This window comes from Lutjanus erythropterus, chromosome 3 (genome assembly GCF_056507025.1).
Source record: "Lutjanus erythropterus isolate fLutEry1 chromosome 3, fLutEry1.hap2, whole genome shotgun sequence".
In the NCBI taxonomy this organism is placed as follows: Eukaryota; Metazoa; Chordata; class Actinopteri; order Lutjaniformes; family Lutjanidae; genus Lutjanus; species Lutjanus erythropterus.
Genome location: NC_139319.1, coordinates 29,571,404 through 29,597,554, shown reverse-complemented (window position 1 = coordinate 29,597,554; position 26,151 = coordinate 29,571,404). Strand labels below are relative to the sequence as shown.

Below are 26,151 nucleotides of genomic sequence, written 5' to 3'. Positions count from 1 at the left end.
ATGTGAAATGAGATTGAAATGATATTTCAGACCACCTCCAAATGTGGCTTGGATCAGATTTGCAAAAATCTCATTTCAATTCTGTCAATTTTTACTGTCCAGACTTTCTGAAATCAATCTTGATAGGCCAAAAAACTGATTTGGGCTGGCAGTCTAAACAAGGCCTTGGACTCTTCTTCTAATATTTTTCAAGGTGTGCATTTTTTTGCATCTTAGCCTCCCATCATTCGTAAAATGAACATACCTGCAGTGTCCACCTTAAATATATGTTTCTGTGCCCCAGGGAGAGTTCACTTTAGACTAATGAGCGTTAATCTAAGTTCCACTCTGCAGAAATAAGAGAGAAGAGTGTTTTTGTTCTCTGTCTGTGACGCCGGGCATGCTGCACCGACAGCTCCATTGAAAATCAATTAGAAAGCATTCAGAGGACGGGGTTGGATTCCTGGTTCAGACATGACACCACTGCTGTGAGGTAACACAAGATATAAAACTAAGTCCCCGGGAAGCAGTAGTTCATCACAGCACTTTATTGCAGAGTGAGATGTAATTTTTCTATTGCACAGTCTTGGCAGTCATTTATAGAAAAATGTAGTGAAGCTAGAAATGTTTGTTTGAGAAATATTTATTTTATGGCAGGTATAATATGTAGGGTTTTTTTTTCTTAAAATTAGCTCAAGTAGCAGCTAATGTACGTGTGTGGTATTATGTTGACCAGCACACCCTTTAAAGCCCTTACCAGTCCATCAGCAGCGTTTCAGAAGCAGACTGTTTTGCCGCCTGATCATATTTACTTGTTCAGATTTTGTTGATCAGGTCCTCTTTTATTGCCCTTTGTGCTTCTAGCATGGATAAGCAGACTACGTGGTTAAATAGCATCTTTTCTGTCTGTCTTTATGATCATGAGTCTGATTGTGAGTTTTGAAAATTAACCCGATTTCCCCTCCCTTTTCTGTGTCTGACTTACTACCCGTTCGATCTGCTCAGGAATGTGGATATAATGTTTCTGTGTTAAATTCATTAATGAATAGAAGCATTACTAAATGCATTTGGGTATGAAACATATATAATGCATTACTCTTATGTATATATATATATATGTATATATGTATATACATATACACACACATAGTCCTTTTCATTAAATTTTTAAGTATAATTTTCCTGTATCCTACTGGTGGAAGTGCACGGTCAAAATGTGGCCCTCTGCAGTGAGGATAAAATATTTGTGGCCCTCTCTGTCATCAAAGTTGCCCATCCCTGTTCTCTTGTGATACATTTTACTCTTAGAACTTCACACTGGCTTGGTAGCAAAATGGAGTGATTTAGGTCACAGCTGTAGTTTGGAGAACTCTTGCATTTTCCAGTGTAGCTCGGCTCAACCTCAGGCCAAGCAGGAGCCTAATCAGTCTGGATAACTGAAACCACCTGTGAGGGTGCACAGGACCTTTAACTATCCTGATGCATACATGTCTGAAGATTCTCAGTCATCCAGGTCATGGCGTTCATGGAAGGATTATCGTAGGCAAGTGGACTTGGTTAGGTTCTTGAATACGTTGGTGAATCATCCAAGTGGCTTTTCCATCTACGGAAACCTAATGCATACAGCGAATTAATGGCAATATCATACATCGGTTCTGACCCAAACAACATACAACATGTAGGACAGACCTTTTCCAAGGCCAATCGTCGTCATCTATTAGTGCAAATCTACATTTGCAAACTTTGCAGTCGACGTTGTTGCTTTTATGCATGTATGTTTATCGTGTGCTCAAAGTTTGAAGATTTTTCTGTAATATCTCTTTTAGAGATTTATGGCAGTCAATTCACATTTGGATGTTAGTAAGAGTATAATTAGTTGCATGATTTGTCTGTCTCAAGGTTTCTGTAGTCACACCTTAGCTTATGAAAAAAATGTATTTACAAATGTGATGATGACATAATTGCACCCGTTCTCTTATGAAACCGCTGTCCCCAGAGCTCCACAATGAGTGCTTTCTGTATGAAGTTTGAGCAAGTACATGTGTAGTGCAGTGTACCCCAGAGGAGAACCGGTGCCGGTGAGTGTGGATTGTGATATGGAGCCATCCTGATGTTTTTGTCACTATTGAACTTTACTACCATCTACTGGATTTTAAGGTGTATGGCATTTATTCTGCCAGTTTTAACAAAACAGAAAAATAATTTGTGTTATCGGCCCTATGATTTGGATCCGCTCCAAAATTTCTTCCTTGACACATGGCACAATCTTCTACGAAGTTTAATGAAAATGGGCCAGCAGCTTTTTTTTGTAATCCTGATAAACCAACAAACCGAGCAGAAGACCTAACCTCCTTGACTCAGGTTATAAGGACAGATAGAGAGTGACATAACTTTATAATTGTTATGAACTATTTTCCAGAAAAGATATTTGTTGTGTTTGAATTGTGCAGGAAGTCCAGTAATGCACTGAAGCATCCCTACAGCATAATACTCCCACCATCGTGTTTCACTGTGGGGACGGCGTTCTTCGGGTTATACGCCTCCTTTCCTTTATACGCTGTCTTTCTCCAAACAAAAGCAACGTCTTTATGACCAAAGAGCTCTAGTTTCATCTCATCTGACCAAAGGACATGCTTCCAGTATACATAATCTTTCTCCAGTTTGTCCTTAGCATACTTCAGTCTGGCTTGAAGGCGTCTCTTCTGCAGAAGTGGAGTTTTTCTTGTTCTGTAACCTCACAGTCCATTCCTGTGCAGAGCTCTAGTGATTGTCTTCTTTAAGACTACAATTCCCGACGTGGCTCAGTCATTCATTAGTGTCTTGGCAGTTGTTCTGGGGTCTTTAGACACATCTCTCACTAGTTTTCTTTCCAGAGTCTTTGAAATCTTTCTCTTCCTACCTCTGCCAGTCTTGTTCTGTACTGTATGGCTCTCTTTGAATTTCTTGATGATACTTCTCACTCCAGTTCTTGACACTTGGATACGCTGTGATAACTTTGTATATCCTTCTCCTGCTTTGTGAGCATCAACAATTGTTCTTCTCAAGTCTAAACTGATTTCTTTTATTTTTGGCATCATGCTCTCTCAAGTGACAGCTCAAACTCTTACTGAAGTTTTTATACTGTGTGTAAATTGGAAGATAACCCTCAGTTTTAACTTGATTGTACAAGCTTTGAGCATTACAAAGTTAAAGGACCTCGCTGCACAACAGTGGTTTGTGCTATGGCTCAATAAGGTCAGTTCTTAAGGGGGATAATAATATTGACCCTGGTAATTTTTGTTTTTTCCTGAAATTATTCTGTTATTATGTGCAAAAAGAAATAATTGATTCTTTCTAAAGAAAACTAGGATGTTTAGAAATGCTATGTTGAATTCTTTGCTCTGTTAAAAAAGCACTTGGGAAAATTTTGAAAAAAAACTTTCATAATAAATTTCATAAGGGAGCTGATAATTTTGTCCTCAACTGTATTTAGTAGATATTTCATAATTTATGTGGCAGCGTGGCTACATAAATATTCTAGTTATCACAACCTTAATACATTTCAAAGTGACATGAGAGGCAATTTGAGTATAAACCCTTGAAACAATCTTGCTCTGTCCTGGTGGCTGTCATCTAGGGATACACAATAAATATTGGATATTATATTTTATGATTTTTATAATGAAATAATAGCAGATAAATATCGTATCAGCTATTCTAATATCTTATTGTACAAAATTATGAGAATAGAATCTCACACTGGCCCTCACTGCCTTCCCATGCTCCTCGTAAAGGAAGCAGAGCTCCTCTGAAGTGCCTTTTCAGCATGATGACACTATCTACCCCCTCTGCCTCTTCTAGTTGTGGAGATGCTCCAGTCGCTCCACTCCCTGCAGCAGGAGAACCAGCGGCTCCAGGATCAGATCCTCAGCCTGACGGCCAAGAAGGAGCGGCTGCAGCTGCTCAACACGGAGCTGGCCGTGCCTTTCCCTCCACACGTTCTTTCCGCCCAGGGCTCCATGCACACCTCTGCCCAGATCAACTTCCTGTCATCCACCCAAGGTCAGAGTCTTCATTTCTTATGTAAAAGTGTGTCTGAAGGGTTCCTCCACCCACTGATATGACAGTGGGTGGAGTGAAGTTAGTGTTATTTCATTGATGAGATGATTGATAGACTCTGTCTGACATCAGCTGTATTGTTAGTTACATCTTTATTTCAACTGACAAAACAACTTTCTGGAAACTTACAGTGGTTATTACTGTCTGTTCTGTCTGCACCTCTTTTCCTGTTTGGTTAAGTAGAACTAGTGATCGAGACGAAATTGCAACAGGTATGGCATTTTAAAATAACTACGTTTGTGCAAATCTTTGAGTTTTTAGTTCTTATCCTGTGTTTGTGGCTCTGTTTTGCTTAGATCCCCTGAACACCAATAAGAGTCCCCTGTCCAAAAGCTGCTTCCTGAATGACACCTCCTTCGTTACCTCGTCTGAGGTGAGAACCAGTAGCCTCTTTTTACCTTGAACAAACCACACACACACGCACTCTCCCACACACACACACACACACCTCGGTCAGACTTTGTTCACAAGTACGTGTCTGTTTTTTTTTTAAACCTCTTTCTAACAAGAAATGAGCATTTTGAGAAACTGACAACCAATTCTTGCCCTTTGGTTGCCATCAGTGACAACCGCTTTTAATATTTAAAAAAAAAATAATAGCAAACTGTGCATCCCAAAATAAATAATCTTTTTGCATTTTTGAATTATTCGTATTTAATTCTTCATATTCTACCTAAATGTGCTGAGCTTGTGCAATTGTGGTGACTCACAGTTTTCCCCGCTGGGCATAGAGTGGCAAAGACGGTGCACTTGGCTGCACTTGGCTGCACTTGGCCATGTGTGGACAGTCTGATTTATCTTAAAGCAATTAATTCCACAAACCAGTCATAAAAACATCTGCATCAGTTGCTCAGCTGTTCCACTCAAAGCCGAGCAACAAAACTTCTCTGCTCCCACCGATTTAATCTACCTCTCTGTGTTTGAGCCAATGGGGAGCTGAGGCTGTTAGATTCCTCCAGACTCGCTTGATACAAACAGTAATTTTATGTGGCAGAAATCAGTATCAGTTCAGGGGCGTGCTATATTTAGAACATTTTCTCTGCTTTTTCTTGCCATCAGACAGCCCTTTTCGGCAGGTAACTGAAGCTGTCGTCAATGCTCTCTTCACAGCCACCAAGACTGTCTTGAAAAAAAAAAAAAAAGTAATTTTACCTTGGAGAACATGGGCGTTTCTGGTCTATCGCTGCTTCGGTTGAGAAACTGAAATTTGATATCATGCGTGCATTTTTATTATTTAAAGCCACAATTCTGGAGGCTATAATTTTATGTAAAACTGCATAGTATCCTAATTACTTAAAGTATAAAGGGGCTAAAAATGGCATAATTAGTATCAGCAACCAAAAGCTCTTTTAAAAGTTAGTGTTAAACCCTTAACCATCACATTTATACACATTAACATGCAGTGTTTATTTCACTGTAAACTGTACAAAGGCACTGAATACACATCAAAAGCACGCTGAGTGCTAAATGGCTAAAATGATTTTTCACGTCTCTGTTCCAGGAGCTCCACTCTGGTAGTCCGTCCCGCAGTAGCTCCTCCCTCTCCTTCCAGAGCACTCCTCCCCCTCAGCAAAGCCCCGCCTCCTTCAACCAGCCCCTGCTGAACGGTCTGAGTCGGGGTTTGAGCGATGGTCTGGGGACGATCAGTCAGTCCGGCGGCTCCTCTTTGCCCATGGTGGGCGGCCTCATGGCGTCCCTCGCAGGAAGTCCTCAGCTCAATATGAACGGCGTGTTGGGCAGTCTGAACGGCGTGATCCAGTCTCCCGTGCAGAACGCTACTCAACCCACGTTACCCGCTCTGCGGCCCCAGCCTCCACCTCTAAACCCCCAGGCACTGGCACAGGGCTTCCAGCTTCCCAAGAGTGTGAGCCCGTACGTACCTGGTCTGTCTTTAAATCAGCTTTAAAACAAATTGTTGCTCAGCTTGAAGGTGTTGGCATCATGTCAGACAGCTGACAGGTTGAACCAGGGATCACTCTCTAATCCTTTGAGCAGCCTGAGTGTTGGTGTGTTGTCTGGTGCGTAATGTGTCCGTGTGATGTTGTTTGTGTTTCAGGTCGTCTCTCCTGTCTGAGCAGCAGAAGCAGCTTCTTCTCGAACAGCAGCAGCAACAGCAGCAGCTCCAGCAGTTCCTCACCTCGCAGAACTTCACTCCTGTAATGGCATTTCAACACTTATTCTCACCTGAATTTTCACAGTATACATTTGATCATTTTCTCATCTTCCACACTGATACAATGGTGGTTTGGAGTACAACCAAAATCATGTCTTACATCTCTATGGTCATATTTGATTTACATAATGCTCAGGAATACAAGGCAGTTCACCACGCTGTCAGACACAGAGGTATTCCTGGGGCAGAAAATCTAAATTATTTCATTTTAAATGGCAGCTTCATTATTTTTCATTGTTTTTCTTCACTTCATTTGCTCTTCACACTTGTTGCATGTTGTGTCATATGACTATTAGTGACATCGGTTTTTATATGTTATCTTTGCTACAGAACACTTCAATTTTACAGGAGTTTGGATTGATTTATCACAGATTGACCCAAACAAAGCAGAGGTCTGGTCCACAACCTTGGTTAGGAACAATACTGGGCCCAGATTATCTGGTAATATGAATGGTTTAGAGATCCAATCTTAACCCTCCCATCTAGCTCGGGTTGTCTCAGGAATTTTCAAATATGTTTGATACTTAGAAGTTAAAATTTGAATGATTACCTCAGTACTTTCCCAGTAGGACAGCAACAGCTAATGAGAGAGACTACAGCATCTACAATGAGAGTCTTGTAGTTTGTTATTGACAAACCAGGTTTGTCTGTATAGACCTTAATAACAGTGACAGTTTCAAAGGTCTTCACTGAACATTTGAAGCTTACTCAGTAATTAAATCTTCATTATTCTTTGAGGAATAGTTCAAGATTTTGTCAAATATGCTTATTTGCTTTTTTTTGTTGGAGTCCTGTGGTTACTATGAGGTTGCCAGGCAACCAATGGAGACTTAAGTAAGTTACTGTGCTCCGCTAATAAAGTACAGATAAAATTCAGTACAGATAAAACAAACCTGTTAATTAGTGAGCTGTGAAGTGTTACCTTTGTACAGAGCTGTTTCTCCCTGTTTCAACTAGTTATGCAAAGCTAAGCTGTCTGTTGGCTCTACATAACAGGCCTGAGAATGTTATTGATCTATTGATCAAGAAAGTGAAAAAAAACCTTTTAAAACAAGTAACTTTGACCAGTTTAACCAAACTTATTTTAAGAATTTAACAGAATCAAAGGCAATTTGTCTCATCCTACAGTAGTGATGAGGCTTTTTTTGTCTTGCTTCAAGATACTTAGTCTCATAATGTCCCATGAGTGGCATCAAAGGGGGTAAGAAGTATAATGCTGGAATATTAACTAAACATGTGAAATATTGTCATTAAATAGCAATGAGACTTTATTTCACCTCAGGTGAAAATGGTGACAATAATAAGCACTAGCGTGTGTTCAAATAGCCGCTGTGGTTATGAGTCACTGTGTGACTTATTTTTCAACAACAGGAAACCAGCCACCATGAAGGCTCCTATTTGACTTGCAAACTGGTAAAAGGCTGATGGAGTCTGGAACCAACCTGATACTGTAAATGTCTAGTACATGTAGAACGGATATCTCTCTTTGGTGACAATGTTTAGAGTCTATTTGTATGCTGAGCCTTTTTAACATGTGATCAGTAGTCGCGATAGCAGATATTAACAGTTGCTTTTTAACTAGCCAAATATCCATCATGTAATTTAGCAATTCTAGTAAAACATATTTATAATTAATTTCTCACAAATCAAAATGTTAATTCTTGATATTAGCAGTTTATTTCTTAATAGTGGAACTGTTTTTAAATAACATATCATAAATGGAATTGTAGATTTAATGCTGATTAGTGGAAATAAAATTGATATGTTGCTTGGACTTGTAACCAACCTAAGAATGTAATTTCAGATATCTAGAATTGTATTTCAGGAATCTTGAATACAGTTCTAACTAGTGAAAATTGTATTTTCTACTAGTAACAATTATATTTGCAGTATCTACAGTTCCTTTTATATCTAGTCAAAATTAAAACAAAAAAGAATTTCCAAATGTATTCTGCCTGTATACTGTTGGTATCTTGTACATGTACATATCCAAAATGAATAAACTAATTAGAGTGACATATCCAAAGTGTTTCGTTGATACCTATCAGACAAATCGAAAAGCAAAGGATTCTGACTGTTTATTGTGGGTCTCAGAGGAGAAATGCTTGAAAAGCTGCCATTTATTAATTGAGATTATTTCAAGTTTAACCTCCACGTATGAAAGCGTAGAGCTATATTAATCTCAACATTTGCTGTACAAAAATAAACTAGTGTGACGTCACATAACTGCCCACTGAGCTCAGAGTTCAGTCTCCCACATGTCCGAGTCAGAGGCCACAGTTGTCCTGAGCTTCTCGTAAACTCTCCCTCTCCTCCCGTCTCCACCAGGAGCAGCAGGTGGTGGTGTGCCAGATGCTTCAGCAGCAGAGACAGAGGGAACTGCAGCGCCTCACACTGACGGGAGCACTCACCTCAACCCCAAACTCACCCATGATTGCCCAGTCACCCAGTCTGCTGTCGTCAGCCACAGCTTCCCCCCTGCAGGGCGGCCAGGGTGGCAGCCTCTTCGGCCTGCAGGACAACGCACTTCACAAGCCCGGGGTTAGTCACACTGCAGGATTTCTCATGATGATTGTACATGTTGTATATTTCCATTTTAATGCAATACTTTTTTTTGTGATGGCCAGCAGAGCCTTGTAGTTTGGCTATTTTGTAGTTTGGCTTCCAATCTCCCTGTCCCATTCACTAATTAGGATTACTACTAAAAATGAAATCAGCGTTAATCCTTAAAATTAATCAAATTAAATTCATCACAGTATTTCCGTGGACTACAAAACATTGATGGCCTTGCAACTCTGGCCTTTGTGCCCTCAAAAAATTGACACCACCAAAGCCGAAGTGGCCTAAAATTTTCTCCTCAAATTGCAGGCCTCAACAACAGACATTCAAAGCGTCATTCAGAAACCTCAGTAGTAGCTGTGAATGGAAAAAAAAACAGATTACATTTGGTGCAGCCCTGTGTGTAAATGTTGAAATGTAATAAACATTGTGTACCTGTGTTTTTAGGCTGCAGGAGAGAAGGGTGGAGACAAGAGCGGGTGACGTGCTTTGATCACACAGGAGCAGCTCACATGAAGATATGGGGCATAACAGCCCACATGAAGAACTGAGGTCAACTTACATGACTTTTGAACATCTTTCCTTCTTTGTCATCTTCATCTTACACCCTCTTTTATGAATGTATAACAGGATGGACTTAAACGTCAAGGTGAAGTTTTTTCGTGTTTTTTGGAATTCTTTATATCAGAGGTTCTTCTCATAGGTTTTTGTGTAGGCAGCTTTCAGAGAGCATGAATACAATGGTCTCTTCTTAAATTGCACTAATTTGTTAGCTAGACCAATGGGGCTGCTTATGAAGGCAGAGCCAGAGCTCCTGCTCCTCCATGCGGGCGCTGTGTCGGCTTTTTGGGTCGAAGTGTGAACTCAAGGTCAGAGCGTCTCCTCTCTGACTTCTCAAGCACTGACCGTTCATGATTTCCCTCCACGGCTTGAACCAGAGTTTCCATTCAGTCACTCAGTCAGAATCACAGACTTCTGCCACTTCTTGCAACCTCAACTGTCTTCCTCGATATTTTGTCTTCCCTTTGTGTTCACCCCACCCAAGTTTCATCCAGATTTTCTATATGTTGCATCTTCTCACATGCACTTAATATTATGTAAAGGATAAATATACTGTCATTTTCGATGTGTGGTTAGTGGCATTTAAACATTAAAGGGACGGCTCACTCCTAAATCAAAAACATATATTTTACCTCTGTTTTGTTTTGGTGTGAGTCGCCTAGTTTTGGAGATATCGGCTGTAGAGATCTCTGCCTTCTCTTGAACATAATTGGGCTAGATGGCACTGGGTTTGTGGTGCTCAAAGCACCAAAGCAGTACATTTGAAAAATGCAACATCACTGTCTCTTTCTAGAAATGATGACCTGATTACTCAATATAATCCACAGAGTTAGATTTCAGTGGTGGCTGCGTAGGATTGTTTCTGACTGTTTTGTTAGCTGTTTTGTTTTTTAGACAGATTCTGATTGTTTCTGAGTGTTAGTGTAGGTACTACTGTCCCTCTGGTAGAGAGAAAGTAGTTCCAGTTGATTTTACTGCAAAATGAGAATAGTTTCGGTAGATTCTGCCACGGAAAAGTAAAAAAGTAGTTCCTTGTTTTATTTTTTCAACTATTTATTTTCATCATTTAACACATACTCAAATGAGTACACAAATTATAAGGATAAGATAGAATGATGTTTTTTTTTAACGATACAAAATAGTTGGCTTTAAAATAAAAGAACAAGAATAAACAAGAATAATGATGATAATATCCAAATCCATGTCCATAAGAGGTTCCCATGTTCTCAGGAAGATATGCCCTTTATTTTTTCAAGTATAAGCTGTTCCAGTTCTAGTGCGTTGTTTAGAATTAGTTTGAACAAATAAATGTTGGCAAAATGCAGTTCTTGGCTGTATATGAATATTATGCCAATTGTCTTCGCTGACATGGGGTTTAATATCCTGTCCAATTCTGTACCAAAGAAGTACTGTATTGGTGAAATGTCCAACAGAATTTCCAAAACTCTAACAGTCAGATAATGTCCCTCGTTACAAAAGCGTTTTAATTTTCTACATTACCAGAAAATATGGATAATTGACGCCGTACGTGTTTTACGAGTCTCGGTCTCTACAGCCAGTATCTCCAAAACTCTGCAACTCACACCATCTACAGGCCAGATGAAAAATATATATTTTTGATTTTAAGGTGAACTGTCCCTTTAAGCAAGTTATTACCTCAGATATTCCCGCCACCTATTCTCCATTGTTGAAATTTTGTGCTAACTCATTACCGCAATAGCCTTCACTGGATATAAATGCCCACCAAAAATCTCGGTGTCAACTCTAAGGTATTAACTCATATAAATGTAAAAATGACAGAACCCACGTGTCCAAAATGGCGCTATCGTCCACTAGAGACTGATGAACGTCAAGCACGAGATTTTATTCAAAACCACCAAGAGAGTTTCTAAAGACTTTTATATCCTTCCAGTTGCTATCGAGATTAAGCAGACGAAACCAAACATTTGGAAATTGTAAGTAAGAAATTGTTTTTTCCTAAACAAGTGAGCACTTTGCATGTTAGTAGCTAACAGAGCAAATTAGCCATGAACACAGTACCTTATAAAGGACGCTTGGTACTTACTAGGCCACTAGGGACTGACAGGTTTTTGATTCATGTGAGTATTTTGCACTCCTCTTCCTACTCCTGAAGTGTCTGTTTTTTTGTGTTACTTTCATACATAGATTTTCTTTTCATGTTCACCAACTAGTTGTTCTTTTAGCAATACTGGATAGATAATGCCTTAATAATGATATTAGATTTACAGAGAAAACCATGAGCCCAAAGGCTTACTACTCTCTTGTCGTCTTTCTTTGATAGTGTTTTTTTATCTGGGGTACATGGAGGGGTACATTAGTAAAGCACTCTTCCTAAACCCGTTTATACTTTTGATAGCTGACTGATGATTTAAAAATGTGTGAATAACCGTATAGTGGTAACTGAAGTGTCAAAACATTTTCTATTGTAATTTTTTGTGTTCAGATGCAATGTTCTTTAGTTGTTTGTGCTTCAGAGAACTGAGAAACAAGGACTTGTTGAGAATCTCACAGTAAAGCCTACACAGTGGTGTCATAGGAGACGGCTGGGGACAGCCATGTTGTAAACTATTATTAAAGTGCTGTCGCAGCAGTGTATGATGCATAGTGTAGCTGTTATCAGTCGAGCAGACGGTGAATTGCCAATGTTGTTAGCGTTGACCTTTACTGCAGGCCTGTTCATGACTCAAGCCAACGTAGAGACGATGATAAGCTTCTTTCCTTCCACTCTAGCATAGGACGCCTCTGTTTGGCTCAGTTTTACAAACCCGGGTTCCAACAAGGTTTGGACGTTGTGTCAACTGTAAATAAGAACAGAATGCGATGATTTGCAAAAACTTTTTAACCTATGGTCAACTGAATATAGTACAAAGACAAGATATTTAATGTTCAGACTTGTTTTTTGTTAACATACACTCATTCTGATTTTGATGCCTGCAGCATGGTTGAAAGAAGTTGTGACAGGGACATAGCACATATTACTCCAAACCTGTGTGTACCTACCAGCGTCAATGGGGCCTTCACAGATGTGACAGAAGAATACTACCCTACGCCATCGCGGATCCTTGATTTTGAAGTCAGCACTGATAACAGTCTGGATGGTTCTTTGCCTCATTAGCTCAGATGTGTCCTCTGGTTACCGTAATTTCTGAAAGCAGTCTGAAATGTGGAATCATCAGACTACAGTAAACTTTTCCACTTTGTGTCAGTTGGGCCCAGAAAAGTTGGCAGCATTTCTGCACATTGTTGATGTCTTAACTCAGAATTATGCAGCAACAAATAGTGTTCCTGAACCTATGTAATATCCTTTATACAATTATGTGTTTTTTTTTAATTTAATCTAATTAAAGTCCCACCTAAGGGGTCAAAGGTCATGGAAATTCAGTGTTGGTTTTTGGCCAAAATTTGGGGAGAGAGTGGGGGAATGACATGCAGCAAAGGGCCACGGGCAGGATTTGACCCCACAGCCACTGCAGAGGACTCACAGCCTCCATACATGGCTGCATGCTCTATCAACTGAGCTACCCAGGCACCCCGAATCTTTTAATGATATTATGGATTGTAGATGGTGAAATCCCTAAATTCCTGCAGTTCTGTGTTGAAAAATGTTGTTCTTTGCCCACGTAGTTTTTCATAAAGTGGTGACCGTCAACCCATCCTTGCTTGTGAACGACTGCGTCTTTTGAGGATGCCCCTTTATTACCAAATCATGATTGTTTTACGTGTTATTAATGAACCTGTTTTCCTGTGGTATGATCCAAACTGGTGTTTTTGAGCGTTACACAACTTTCCCAGTCTTCAGTTGCTCCTGTTCCAACTTTGATGTTGCAGGCATCAAATTCAGAATGAGTTTATATTTACAAAACACAATCAGTTTGGACATTAAATATCTTGTCTTTGCACTGTATTAATATGAGTACATGAGTCAAAAAGTATTTGAAAGTCGTTGCATTATGTTTTTATTGACATTTTACAACTTTTTGGGGATTTTGGTTTGTACTAACGAAGGCCACTCGCTAAGTAAGCAATTCTTTTATCATGTTTTCTCCTGTGTCCTTTAACAATATTGTCATAGGAATTTTAAAATATTTTCTCACTTCTGTTTGCAATCTTGAACATGATCTCCCATACATGTGATATATTGAGTGCTAGGTTGTTTTGTTAGCAGCTAATGTAGACGTCAAGTAAAGGAACTTCAAGCAGCTCACTAGTCGGTGATAAATAAATACTGTAGCAATGACAGGAGGAGAATGTTGATTATGTTGATGAAGACATGAGCCAACGCGTTGACATGACTCCAAGCGGGATGTCTGCAATTTACCAAGTATGTCTTTATTTTGTAAGTCCAGACACACAACCATGTCCAGGAGATTGACTGAAGAGTGCGAAGGATTTCTGAAGCGGTTTCTTTCTCATGTTGCACTGGGGCGCTTTGGGCCCAATTGTAAATTGTTTTTTAGTACCTTTTCAATTTTGTTGGAATACGAGTTGTATACTTTAATATGTTTGTGTAAAAACACATTCATTCTTTTTAAGCTTTGAAGTTTGGGTAACCAAGATAATCCATGTTCTGAATGTCGTACTGTGTATCTTTTATGTATTACAACATTTAAGCACCTGGCTCTGAATGAGGTCTGATGGAGAGCGAGTTACTTATTGGGATATGAATTGCATGAAATGCAGTGACGTCTCTCTAATGTATTGCTAAATACCAAGTAATAACTATGCATAATTTTAAATGCATTGTTCCCTGAAAAAAGAAATTAAATGAAATGAGCACTGAATTTTAAAAAGGACAAGCATGTTGTCATTGTACAGTGTATTTGTTTGAGAGAATTGATTGAAACGAATTTGACAATATTCAGATTAAAAGCCCTGTAAAGTATTTTGATATTTTTGTGTGTAAAATTAAAAGGACGGATTAAGACAACTTTTTTGTCAATAAATGTATTTTACTGAGTTGTTACATTTTCTTTTGGGTGTTGAATGACTTATCTGTCAGTGGTCTGTGTACTGGGAGAAAGAGGAAACTGGGATTGAATTCATAACTTTTCACAGAGAAGTGACTGACATAGCAAACATTGTCCTGGCCTGGTTCCAGCTAATAGATATTTTTGACAGCAGCCATTTTAATGTTTGCTTTTTTTACATTTACATACATGTTGCCAATGATACTGATTAAGGCTCCACTTCATTCAGGTTAATATGGCTTTCTGTTGAAATAAATTTTAACTTCACAGTGATTACTGTTAGAAGGAAATATTATTTATTACAGGAATGTAAGACGTGGATTCTGTCGTACTGAAAACAGGCTGCAGTGTTTATGTGAGTTTTGTTGCCATCTGCTGTGCTTGGTGCAACACTGGAACTGAGTGTTTGGGACACTGAGTGTAGCATTTCAAACTTTGTTTAAAAATAAATCCATTATTAATGGAAAAAATGTACATATTAAATTTCAAAATTTCTGCTCACATATGTTTAAGCAAGATTTTCAACATTTTTATAAACATGTCTGTTTACAGACAGTTGTATGTCATACTGTGTCAAAAATGTTGAGATCATTTTTAGGGATTCATAAGAGTTTTCAGTAATGTATAAACATATATGTATATATGTGTATGTATACACACACATACATGCATACATACATATATATGTATACTTTTCTTTACCTTACTAGTTGTTCATCATATGCTAAGTTATACTTCTACTCAGCTTCTTCCGAGGCAAATTGTGTATATGCTTACTAGTTACTTTTCAGATTACACTATGAAAACTATGAAACTTTAAAATTGTTGACTGTAAATACGAATGTTTGAGATAAACTGATGGATGAAGTCTTTCTTCATGGGCTGAGAAAATTTTAAACTTTATAAATTTGTAAACTACTTTTACTGAAGCAAAGGCTTCAAATACGTCACCCACCTCTGATTACTACCTAATAGAGACCAAAATGTGTTCTTATTGATGGCTTTTAAATGATCAATAAATTAATAGACTAAATTATTTATTATACTATATTTACTATATTATTTAAACTATTAATCACCACATATAGGTTCTAACAAGAGTGCTTTGTTTGAAGTTCTGTCTTGCACAGTGCCTTATTATACCTTTAATGGACGGTCTGGGTGAGGACACTTGTGATTGGTCGTTTAACGCACGTGCAGCTCAATTTTCATCACCGTTCGAAATTCATCCGCTACCCAATTTGTAACCATAGCAACATTAGAGCGTACAGCTGTCAAAGATTACTTGTTATCAATTTGATAAACTAACGACCAGGAAGCAAACCATTCGTTGCCGTGACATCGGTAAACTCTTGCCTCGTGACTTTCGATTTTGCTTTTAATTCATATTGCTGCATAATCGGGATTATCCATTTGCAGGCGTGTGTTAAACAGGTTTGAAGTCACTTCGCGGAAGCAGCTCTTCGTCTCCAGACCGTTTAGAGCACGCGTACTCGTTGATACTTTATTTAGGCTAAATATGATGAACGAAATTTCGTTGTGTGTAAGTATAAGGACAATAAAGGAACTTGAACTTAATCCACGGAACCTCTGACGACGACAGGAGGAGGAGCGGTGAGTTCAATTATGAAGGAGGGGCTTCAGCTGCTGTTTACAGTCATAAACCAATCACCTGGAGCGTGCGAGACCGACAGAGGCCATGTTAGAAGTTTTACCGCAGACCGTCCAAGTTTGTGAGGCAGCTGACAGAAGACCGTCCTGTAATTCCCGCCTGAGTGAACCAGTATCAGCGTCCTGACAGCGTTATTTACGACTTGAACTCGTCAAGATGATTTCAAACAGCTTCCTGGTCGCAGTGCAGAGAGGATACACGCAAACCTTCAGACGACCTCAGTTGCTGCTGCCTGTTTCTTCTTCGATGGTGGTGAGGATCCACATCCTCTTTCTTTCAAAAAATCTCCCCGTTTATTATAGTAGTTTAGTTCGTCATTTTTCTGTTACATTCACTGACATGTGGTAAATTTAGCATTAGTAACTCAGAGTGCTGAGTCATGATAAGAAACCTACAATGCATTGGAGTATTCCCTCTTTTGTTTCCTTCCCTATGCAAACATAAAACCTGACACACCCTCATCATTCACCTTTGGCACTGATGTGTTTTGATAATGTACAGCAAGCCTGCAGCTGCAACAGAGGGCAACTGTAGGCCTGGTCTCTTCGTCTAAGGTCATCAGTAGTCAGCATCAGACTGTGTTGTAAAATGCCTTTTTGTATCAGTTGTGAATTATTTTGTGTCAGTGAATCCGTAGACTATTGGACAGTCATCAAGTTTTCTTTTACTGTCCATTAACTGTGTATTCTAATATCTCAAATAATAGCTCTGTTCATAAAACAGGGCTCAACACTTTTAGATGTGCTTGCCGGACTGGCAACCAGGCATGAGCTTTTGATTGTCATTTATAGTCACCTTTTAATTGTGAATAATTAAAGGAAACATTTGTCACTTTATATGAACGTCCAGTCAATGTTGACAGTAAATGTAATGGAAGCAATAAATTCCTTAATGTATGCCATATTGACTAGGGATGGAAAAATAATTCGTTTGATGATAAGCCGTGATAAAATCCCAGACTATTAGTATTACTGTTTAAAATTTTAATTGTTATGACCATGTGTTATTACCATGCTCTGAAAAACTCCTAGTAAATATTCTCCAATTTCAACCAAAGTCTGCAGCAGTCTTCCAAAGAAAGAAACACAATGTAGGTTTTTGTTTTGTGTAAGTAAAAACATTGACACCACAAGGGACATGATGCCAATTCAAATTGTTGAGAGGTTTTCAACATGTATGTTGGTGAACTGATTTCAGTGTGTGTATCAGTATTTTTTAAAACATTTACCTCAACAATACTGATAACTGTGATCATTTTGGTCACTATAATCGCATTCCGAAATTTTTATACGCTTATCTTGACATGGCTGGCATCGAGGCATCAGCTTTGGTTGCTAAAGATTGGTTGCCATTAAACATAGTTGACTGATGCAATAAATTCCTCAATAAGTGCTGTATTTCCCATGAAGCCCTGCAGCAGTGCCTACATGTACCAGGATGCACTGCCCCCAAGCTTCTGTCACCCATACCATGTTTCCTTGTATCGCCACCCTAGCCTACAGCCATTTCTTTGTTGATCAAAATATACCACTAGGTGACACTCATGCCCCCTGGCTACCCAGAGGAGGAGACTAATCCCAATCCCAGTCAAGTACCTGAACTCTTTTACTATGAAGCCACACTGTCGTAACATGTGCAGAATGTGTCTTGGCGTTATCTTGCTGAAATAAGCAGCAACATCTATGATGTTGTCTGGATGGCAGTATATATTGTTCCAAAACCTGTATGTACCTTTCAGTATTAATGGTGCCTTCACAGATGTTAACAGTTCGCAGACGGTTAACTGTGATGCCATTGGCACTATTACATCCTCATACCATTCGGCATGGTGGCTGTTGAAGGTGGCGCTGGTAGCCCAGTGGTCACAGAGGTCTTTATACCATTTTGTGACCTTGCAGCCTCTCGCACTGAACTGGTTGCCAATTTCTCAAAATGGTTTCCAATGGCAACCTGGCAACATTCCTGTTGAGCAATATATACCTGATATCTTCTGTTGCTATCACCCAGTGCTCTGTGTCATATGTGATGGTTGATTGTGTCTGCAGGTTCAGTACCGCCTGCAGACCTCACAGCCTGTCCCTGCAGCCCGGCTGCCCTACAGAATGAAGGTGTCTGCTGGGAAACGATACGCCTGGTGTGCCTGTGGACACAGTAAGAAACAGGTGAGTATGTGCAGTGTGTTGGGGTTCAGCTTTCAGAGGCACCTGTGCTAAAAGCAGGTTGCAAGTCATTCATTCAGAGTCACAGTTCATTTACTGCTGTCTGTGTCTTTTTTTCATGACAGACTTGTCATATAAGGAAAAGGGCAGGCGTAACCAGTTCAGTTCACAATGGCTCTGTTCTATTTACTTCTCTCAGTATACAGTGATAGTGAGTCAGTATGTACAGTAAGTAGAGCCCTGAATGGACACACCTAAATAGAGTGCAGCCATAATGTCATTAATTACACCTGTGCTTTTCTTGCTAGGATATGTCAAAATGTCTGCTGTGAGAAAAAAAAATACAAAGTTGTTTCATTTAAAATTCAAAAATGGTGTTATCTCCTTTAGGCTTGGCAGGCAAGTTAGTAACAATCTGCTTTTCCACTGTTATATGGCACTAAATCCTATGCACTGGTCCTTTAAGATTGGTAAAAAGAAATTCAAAAAATAAGATTTTAATTTTTATGGTGTACATCCCAGTTTAAATAATGCATTTGTTGTTGTCTGCTATGAGATCTAAAATGATGTAATCTAAACTGCCTTTAAAATGCTGAACACCAATCTGGCATGTGGCAGGTATTCTCTGCTGAAGATGATTTTACAGTCTGTGTCCTCACACCTTTTTCTCTCTCTCTCTCTCTCTCAGCCTTTCTGTGATGGAGCTCACAGGACAAAAGCTCCGAGCATCTCTCCTCTACGCTTCACCCCTGACAAGGACAAGACGGTCATGCTGTGCGCCTGTAAGCAGACCAAGAATGCACCATACTGTGATGGCTCGCACTTTAAGGTCATCTTCCAGGATTTAGTGAAGTCAGTGAAAGGCATCTTTAAATGAAAACCATTTAAGATATCTGCACCAGAAGGCCAAAAAGGGGCAACAACTGTAATAGAAATGAAAGGAAATCGATTACATCCCCCCATCTTTAGATAAGTGATCTGCAAATTCAGAAAACTCAACACATCTGACATTAAAGCAAAATACATCTAATGCTGTCTGCCTGGAAAATGTGATGTAATGCACAGGGATGGGTGGATCAATATTTTAATACTGACAAGCTACTCATTTGGTAAAATTATGTAAGTACAAAACGGGTCGCTGCATCACTTTTAAACTTTTTCAGTACTTTTGTATAATGTTTGTGCCAATAAATAGCCCTGATGTATTAAGTTGGCCTGCGTCACATGACTTTGTAAACCCATGAGATATGAGAACAGAGTGCACAGCTGCACACAGTGACACACTTTGGCATCAAACATGTCAGAGATGTCAGAAAGGAAACATAACATGTTGTGGTGCAGCTTTTCACCTGTAGATGAAAATGCAGTACGACACACCGTTTGTGACAAAGTGCCACACAGCAGCAACACAAGTAACCTCTTCAAACATTTAAAACAACACAGCCTGAAAGTTATAAGCAGGCTGAAGAAGAAAAAGAGGATGATTATTTATTTTATTTATCATATCATAGCATCATATTTGCTTTTGTAATAAATTTGTTTTGCATTTTTTTTAAATTACCATTATTTTGAAATGTCACATCCCCAATTAAGAAATAAATCTGTATTATCAGGAAAATTGGTATGGCATCGCTCATTCCTCATTCTACATTTTATTTTCTTCAGACTTCAAACTGATATTTTGGCTGTAATGAATTTCTGTTTGTAAGTATATATATTGTTGTAACCAATGTTCATAAACAAATCTATAACAAATCTATAATGCACATTTGTGTTGTCAGATATGCACAGAAAACATCTTGTACCAAAGCAGAGCAGTTGACTATTATTATTTTTTGTGAATTAGATTTTTGCATGTCCTTTAGTTGTCTCTAAATTTGTTTCATTGCTGTATTTATCCATTTGTATTGCAGTAATGTCTTAATTTGTCACATTTCTATTCAATACATCTTAAAAATACAGGCATCCCTCCTTTAATGTACCCACTGACATAACTTTGAATTATAAAATGTAAACTGATCTGAAGGCCACCAAGATTCCCAGGAAAGAATAGAAAATCTAGGTATAAAATGACCTCTGTGTCCTCAGTTATCCTACAGTTATTAATGTATTGTTTGGACTTAGAGCCTCACACCAATCACTGCAGTGCAGTCTGCAGCTGGCAGATGTCTGCATCCTGATTGGTTCAGTTGCCAGCACGTGACACAGGAAGTGATTTTTACAGTCACCTCGGTCAGCTGCTGGGTTGTGAAATGTTGCACTGTTTTGCGTGTTTTGCGTTTATTCGTCTGTCTGTCTGACCTTTTTTTTAAGTTTCTGTGTCTGTGACGTATTTGGGACGTATGTCTTTCGCTGAGTTACATCAACGGTAGTTTTACCTGTGCGCGACTGAGCAGACAGCTGAGGTTACGGTGAAGTTCAGTTTAGCTGTCAGTGAAAACAAACATGAACACGTTGGTGACTAAACTAGACCACAAATGGATCAGTTTCTCCCTGAGACAACCTTGGATATCAGCTACGGTGGGTCCCAAGGTAAATAAAGTCTTATAAGGTTTAGTTCCATTCAGATGGGTGAACTACGAAGCGAGATTAATGGGTTAGCGAGCTATGTTGAGTCTAAAGCCAGGATTTTCAGTCTCACGAAGGTGGCTCTCTTTAACCTGGCTATCACCATGGTAATGGATGCTGAACTCATAACTTGGTCGGGAGCAGGTTATGTTCAGAGTTTCAGATTAAATCGTCTGTAAAACGCGCAGTTCTTTAAAATATAATTGTCCTAACAAGGTTGTTTATGAGCGATATAGCTTTTAAACTGAGGGAAGGCGTAACATTGAAAAATTGCTGAGCTGTATGTTCGTTATATCACTGAACGAATCCATATTAATGTAAAAATTAAACAGCGTCACAAACCGTCTCGCGCTGTCATGATGGTAACCTCCGTTTGGTGATGCAGAGTCATTTTTCCCATTTGCTCCAGATCATATTAACACTTTAAATTGACATCGTATATAATCCACACACTAAAATAATGATGAAACTACAGACACTTTGAATACTTTTTACTGTTATCTCTTTTGTCTTAGTGATATTGCAGCTCAGATCACTGATTAGAAAATTCATCATCCTTTATCACGGACAATCTTAAATCAGTTACACTCATTTTACTTTGGTTTGGTCAAAAACTTCAGTGATGTCCACGTCTCTGTCATCATAGGACAGTGTCAGACAGACTTCATCATGTTTAAATCTGCTGTATGGAGTTTTATTGTTTAATGTGCAGTTTTTATGTTAGAATAAACGGCAGCATTAAGACCGCATTTAGTCGATCAGTAATTTTCTGACATCATTCTTCTTCTCCTGCTTTATTTGCAGCAACAATGTTGCTTTTTGCCGTAATGTATTTTGTATATTTTCACAGCTCCTAATTATAAGAACTTGATCATTTTGACTTAAGTAAGTGGCGATCGCTTCCCTTCATGCGGAAGAAGAGTCAAATGACGCAACAAACGCCCCTTTTACGTGAGCGCACACAGTCTGAAGACGAAAGCCTGGATTAACAAAGCAAGTTGATAACCACCAGTGTGATACCAATTATCTCTGATTGCGGTTTTAGGTTTTGTCGATCCAGATCATACAAAGAAAGCCTGGCTGTGTTGAGCTTGCTTCGTAGAACACCCCTCAGGTGCTGCTATTGTGCATGTGGGCTCACTGGAAAGACTCTGTCACACTAAATGGAACAGATCCTTATCGTTGCTAACACCTGTGTTTACCCTACTATTTCATATCAATATGGCTGCCTGTTGAAAGAAATTTAACTTCGCAGTAATAAATATAAGAAGCAAATATTTCTAATCTATCAGACTGACAATGGGCTGCAGTGTTTATGTGAGTTTAGTTGTCATGTGCTGTGTTTGGGGTTATACTGGAACTAGTGATGGTGTACCAAAATGTTTTAAACTATGTTTAAAAGTAACTCCGTTGTTGAGGGAAAAAAATGTATATATTAAAGTCTCAAAATTTCACACACAGTATGTCAAAGCAATATTTTAAAGATTGGTGTCCATATATCTCAATATTGTCCCCATCAGAATATTACATATTTTTTCTGAACTCGGTATTAAGAGTGTAGTAGTTTGCAGTAATCAGTTTATATATTTTCATTATAAATTTATTGCTTTTTCTCAATTCATCAATTAGTTGTTTGGTCCATAAAATGTCAGAAATGGTGAAAATGCTTGATCACTGTTTACGAAAAGCCCAATGTGATAACATCAAAAGTCTTGTTTTGTCCACAAGCTAAAAATATCAAGTTTACTGTCAAAGATGAGCAAGAAAACCAGAAAATATGATGGCCTGGTAGCTCAATTGTTAGAGCGATTGCCACTTGTACTGAGGCGGCCAGTTCTCTGCAGCGGCCCTGGGTTCAAGTCCCACTTATGGCCCTTTGCTGCATGTTATTCCCCTGCTCTCTCCTCCTTTCCTGAAATAAATTCAGCTAGTCCTATCAATTCCAAATAAAAAAATAAAAGTCCCTGAAAGTATTGAAAAAAGCAACAAGAAAATATTTACATTTAGCAAACAGAAATCAGAGAATTTTGATATTTTTCTTTTTAAAAGATGGCTCAAAACAACTAGTTTATTATCATAATAGTTAGTGATTAATAGTAACATAACAAGACTTAATTTCCAACCAATAGAAACGCTGCTCTCCATTTTTATTAATCTCAGTTTTCCGTTGGGTAGTCTGGCTCACTGGAAAGGCTCTGCTACACTAAACTGAACTGGACCTTAATCAGTATCATTGGTAACACCTGTGTTTACCCTACTGTTTCTTATCAATGTGGCTGTGGTTAAAAAAGGTCTGTATGGAGTTTCAAATATTCAGCAGTGCGCAACCCAACTTCACCGTGAAAAGAACTCAACAGAAAATAGAAAACAAAAAACTGGCTGGAGGCTTGTAGTGGGCCAACATGCACAATAGCAGCACCCTGACTCTGTTTGACCTGAATGGAACAGAGCCTTAAATTATATAACTGGTAACACCTTTGTTTGCTCTCACTGTTTAGGGTTTTTTTCCGATATGGATATCAGTATCATAAAAATATCTCACATACTGCCTAAAATGCTGGTATGATTTTAAGTCTATGCACCTGTACCTGTACCACGTAATTTATTAACTCTGAAACAGCAGTCTGCAACACCCACACAGTGTGAGAAGATGTCTAATCAGGCAGAAGTAACAACACTTGCGAGGATGTACCATGAGAATCTAGGGTCATTCCATTCCTATTAAACTCTGACCATTACTTTTTACAGTTACTGAATGAAAAAAACACTGAGTATACTGAGGTAGTTCTGTCCACAGGTCCAGCTCTCCACTCTGCCTCCAGAACCTGTCATCTCCTCTAAGAAGCCTTTCAAAGTGGAGCTGGTTGGTGGAAAGCGTTACTCATGGTGCACCTGTGGACACAGCAAGAAACAGGTAAAACCACCGCTGAAGTCATCATCTATCGCTCCTGTCTGAAGTGCATATCGTGTATATTTCCTGATCACGTCTTTGTCTTTCAGCCTTTCTGTGATGGAGCCCACAAAACCAAAGCCCAAGGCCTGTCTCCACTACGCTTTGTCCCAGAAAAAGACACCACGGTCTGGTTGTGTGGTTGCAAGTACACAAACAACCCACCTTACTGTGATGGCACACACAAGCAGGACTTCATTGTATCTGCTCCACTATATGAACATACTGACTCTTGAAGAAGAAGGCAAAGATGTCTTTGAAGTGAGTGTCAGTGCTTCTTGTGTCCACATTTTTGTACAGCAATGCACTCAGTGACAGCAGTACATGTAAACTGATCGACCGTGACAAGTGTTTGAGTCTTATGTCTTGTCAGTATTTCTGTCAGCACTTGACAGAGAAGAGAGTGGCCATGAAAAGCCCTCAACGTCAACTTTGCTTTCTGTCTTTCACCTGGAAGAGACACTGTTGCGTTAGTGTACTAGTAGAGCTTTTACCACACTGTTTATACTGAGATAGCTGAAATATCTCTGGTTTTATTAGGCCATTGTGAGCATTGCAAATAAACAACCACTACTGGAAGTCCATAGAAAAAGGTGTTTGAGATGGGATGTAATAGTACAGTGATTCTCAGTGAGTCACAACATCCAAGATTGATCAAATTAGTGTTCACGACCCCACCCTCTGTTCCTGAGACTGTTCAGGGATTACTGTGTAACACATGAAAGCTACAAAACTCATATTTTTGTTGAATGTCTTTAAGGGACTGATGTTGCTGAGATCTGCTTCCTGGCTCTCATTTTGTGCTGCTTTCCACAGTATTTTGTGTTATTTTGTTTTCCACAATCATCTGATGACCCACAGAAATGATCTCAGGTCTCACTTGGGAGTCCTGACCCCCATGTTAAGAATCACTGTAATAGAACTATGGCTGAGATTTTGAAGCTCAACAGGATGGTTTTGAAAACTGTCTGCATATAAGTTTTACACTGTGAAGACATATGTGCATGAAATAATGTATGATTTCATCCCAGAGAGTCAGTGGGAAGATGTGATAATGCCGAGTCTCCTACAACTCACTCCATGAAGAGTAAACCTGTTCTCTCTGTATCAAGTGTCACATTGTCTTAGATTTTTGTTTTTGAGAGATGTATTTATATGCTTCTGTTCATTTAAATTAAGAGATAAACAGCAAATACACTGAGCTTCACTAAAGTTGACCTCATTGCTTAGAATAAGGCTATTAAATAATCAAAATCAAAATAAACTCATAAAACTCAACAGATGTATCTGGGAAATCTGTCGGAAGAAGAGGAGTGTGCAGACTGGTCATGGTTTGTACGGGTGCTGGAAATCCTTGAATTTTAATTTAGCAATTTCAAGCTAAATTGCTTATAACTGCAATTGCATTAATTTAATAATAAATTGCTACTGTAGTGAATTGTTCAGTTTTTAAATAAAGGCCTGAAATATCATTTAGAATGCCAAGTCTACTTACAGACACATTTTAAAAACTTTGAAGTAGTTCATTTGTTACCTTCCTGTAGAATGCTTTCACAAAACATTATTTTAGTTGTTTGTAGCACCCTGTTTTAATGTAATGTTAATATTTTGAACACATGAGGCAAGTCATCATTCATTAATCATTTTGAGTATATGTATGTAAACATGAAATTTACCACAGCTGCAGGGTGCTGGAAAAGTTTGAAAATGCACCTTGGAAAAAATGTGTGTAAAGTGCTTGAATTTGACTTTGGAAAACAGAAAACCCTGGCTGTGATATTATACACACACTTTCAAACACAGCCTTGTATAATATTGAGAAAGTGGTTTTAGGGATTTTGGAGAAAAACGTTTTAATAACAAACTTTATCATGTCAACCAGGCCTGGCCTCTTGCTCTTATGGACACTCAGCTAGGACCCAGACAGAAGACGCTCCAACTGTTTGTATCATCCACCGGGCGGCTTGTACATGAGCTACTGACACTTTGTTGTACATGTACACACAGTGACAACCTACCAGGGACATTGCACAACAGGGGTGTTCAGATTCTGCTTGAGTAAAACTCACTTTAACCTGGGAGCTTGAAAGGACTGCCTTCAAATTTAAAACAAGATCTTCAAGTTTAACCCCAGATTTTACACGCTGTGCCTCTCCATGTCGACATATTGGTAGTTGCCAACCTGGGAGTTTGGTCTAAATATAATTAACAAGAATGAAAAAACATTTATGCTAACAAGTTCTATTTTCTTCAGGTCTTTGCTTTTTTCAGTCAAAATACCAGAGTGGACAGAGAATATAATCACAAGGCAAGAAGGCTGGGAATGTGGAGCTATTCTGTTTTTTTTATTTTTTTTTTAATTGATACTAATTCTGATACCTGAACTTTGAGTGTCAGCAAATACCATCGCATGAAGTAAATATATTATTTTTTACAGCTGCATG

The 26,151-nt window shown here is 38.8% G+C and overlaps 3 protein-coding genes across 3 annotated transcripts in view; all 3 read left to right on the top strand.

Moving 5' to 3' along the window:
- Positions 1 to 12,475, top strand: part of LOC146330234 (protein AF-17-like) — a 32,591-nt gene extending 20,116 nt beyond the window's left edge. Inside the window, exons 15-20 of the mRNA XM_084715720.1 lie at positions 3,820 to 4,020; positions 4,374 to 4,450; positions 5,579 to 5,949; positions 6,134 to 6,233; positions 8,579 to 8,791; positions 9,257 to 12,475. Of these exons, the coding sequence (XP_084571846.1) occupies positions 3,820 to 4,020; positions 4,374 to 4,450; positions 5,579 to 5,949; positions 6,134 to 6,233; positions 8,579 to 8,791; positions 9,257 to 9,292 (998 nt within the window). The 3' untranslated portion in view covers positions 9,293 to 12,475. The remainder of the gene's footprint in view (positions 1 to 3,819; positions 4,021 to 4,373; positions 4,451 to 5,578; positions 5,950 to 6,133; positions 6,234 to 8,578; positions 8,792 to 9,256) is intronic.
- Positions 12,476 to 16,033: 3,558 nt separating this feature from the next.
- LOC146330233 (CDGSH iron-sulfur domain-containing protein 3, mitochondrial-like) lies at positions 16,034 to 19,296 on the top strand. The gene is made up of 3 exons (XM_084715718.1): positions 16,034 to 16,282; positions 18,076 to 18,192; positions 18,878 to 19,296. Exons 1-3 carry the CDS (start codon positions 16,187 to 16,189, stop codon positions 19,064 to 19,066), a joined length of 402 nt encoding a protein of 133 aa, XP_084571844.1. The 5' UTR covers positions 16,034 to 16,186; the 3' UTR covers positions 19,067 to 19,296.
- Positions 19,297 to 19,305: 9 nt separating this feature from the next.
- LOC146330232 (uncharacterized) lies at positions 19,306 to 24,820 on the top strand. Its single transcript, XM_084715719.1, has 3 exons — positions 19,306 to 20,721; positions 23,555 to 23,671; positions 23,758 to 24,820. Exons 1-3 carry the CDS (start codon positions 20,635 to 20,637, stop codon positions 23,941 to 23,943), a joined length of 390 nt encoding a protein of 129 aa, XP_084571845.1. The 5' UTR covers positions 19,306 to 20,634; the 3' UTR covers positions 23,944 to 24,820.
- The last annotated feature ends 1,331 nt before the right edge of the window (positions 24,821 to 26,151 follow it).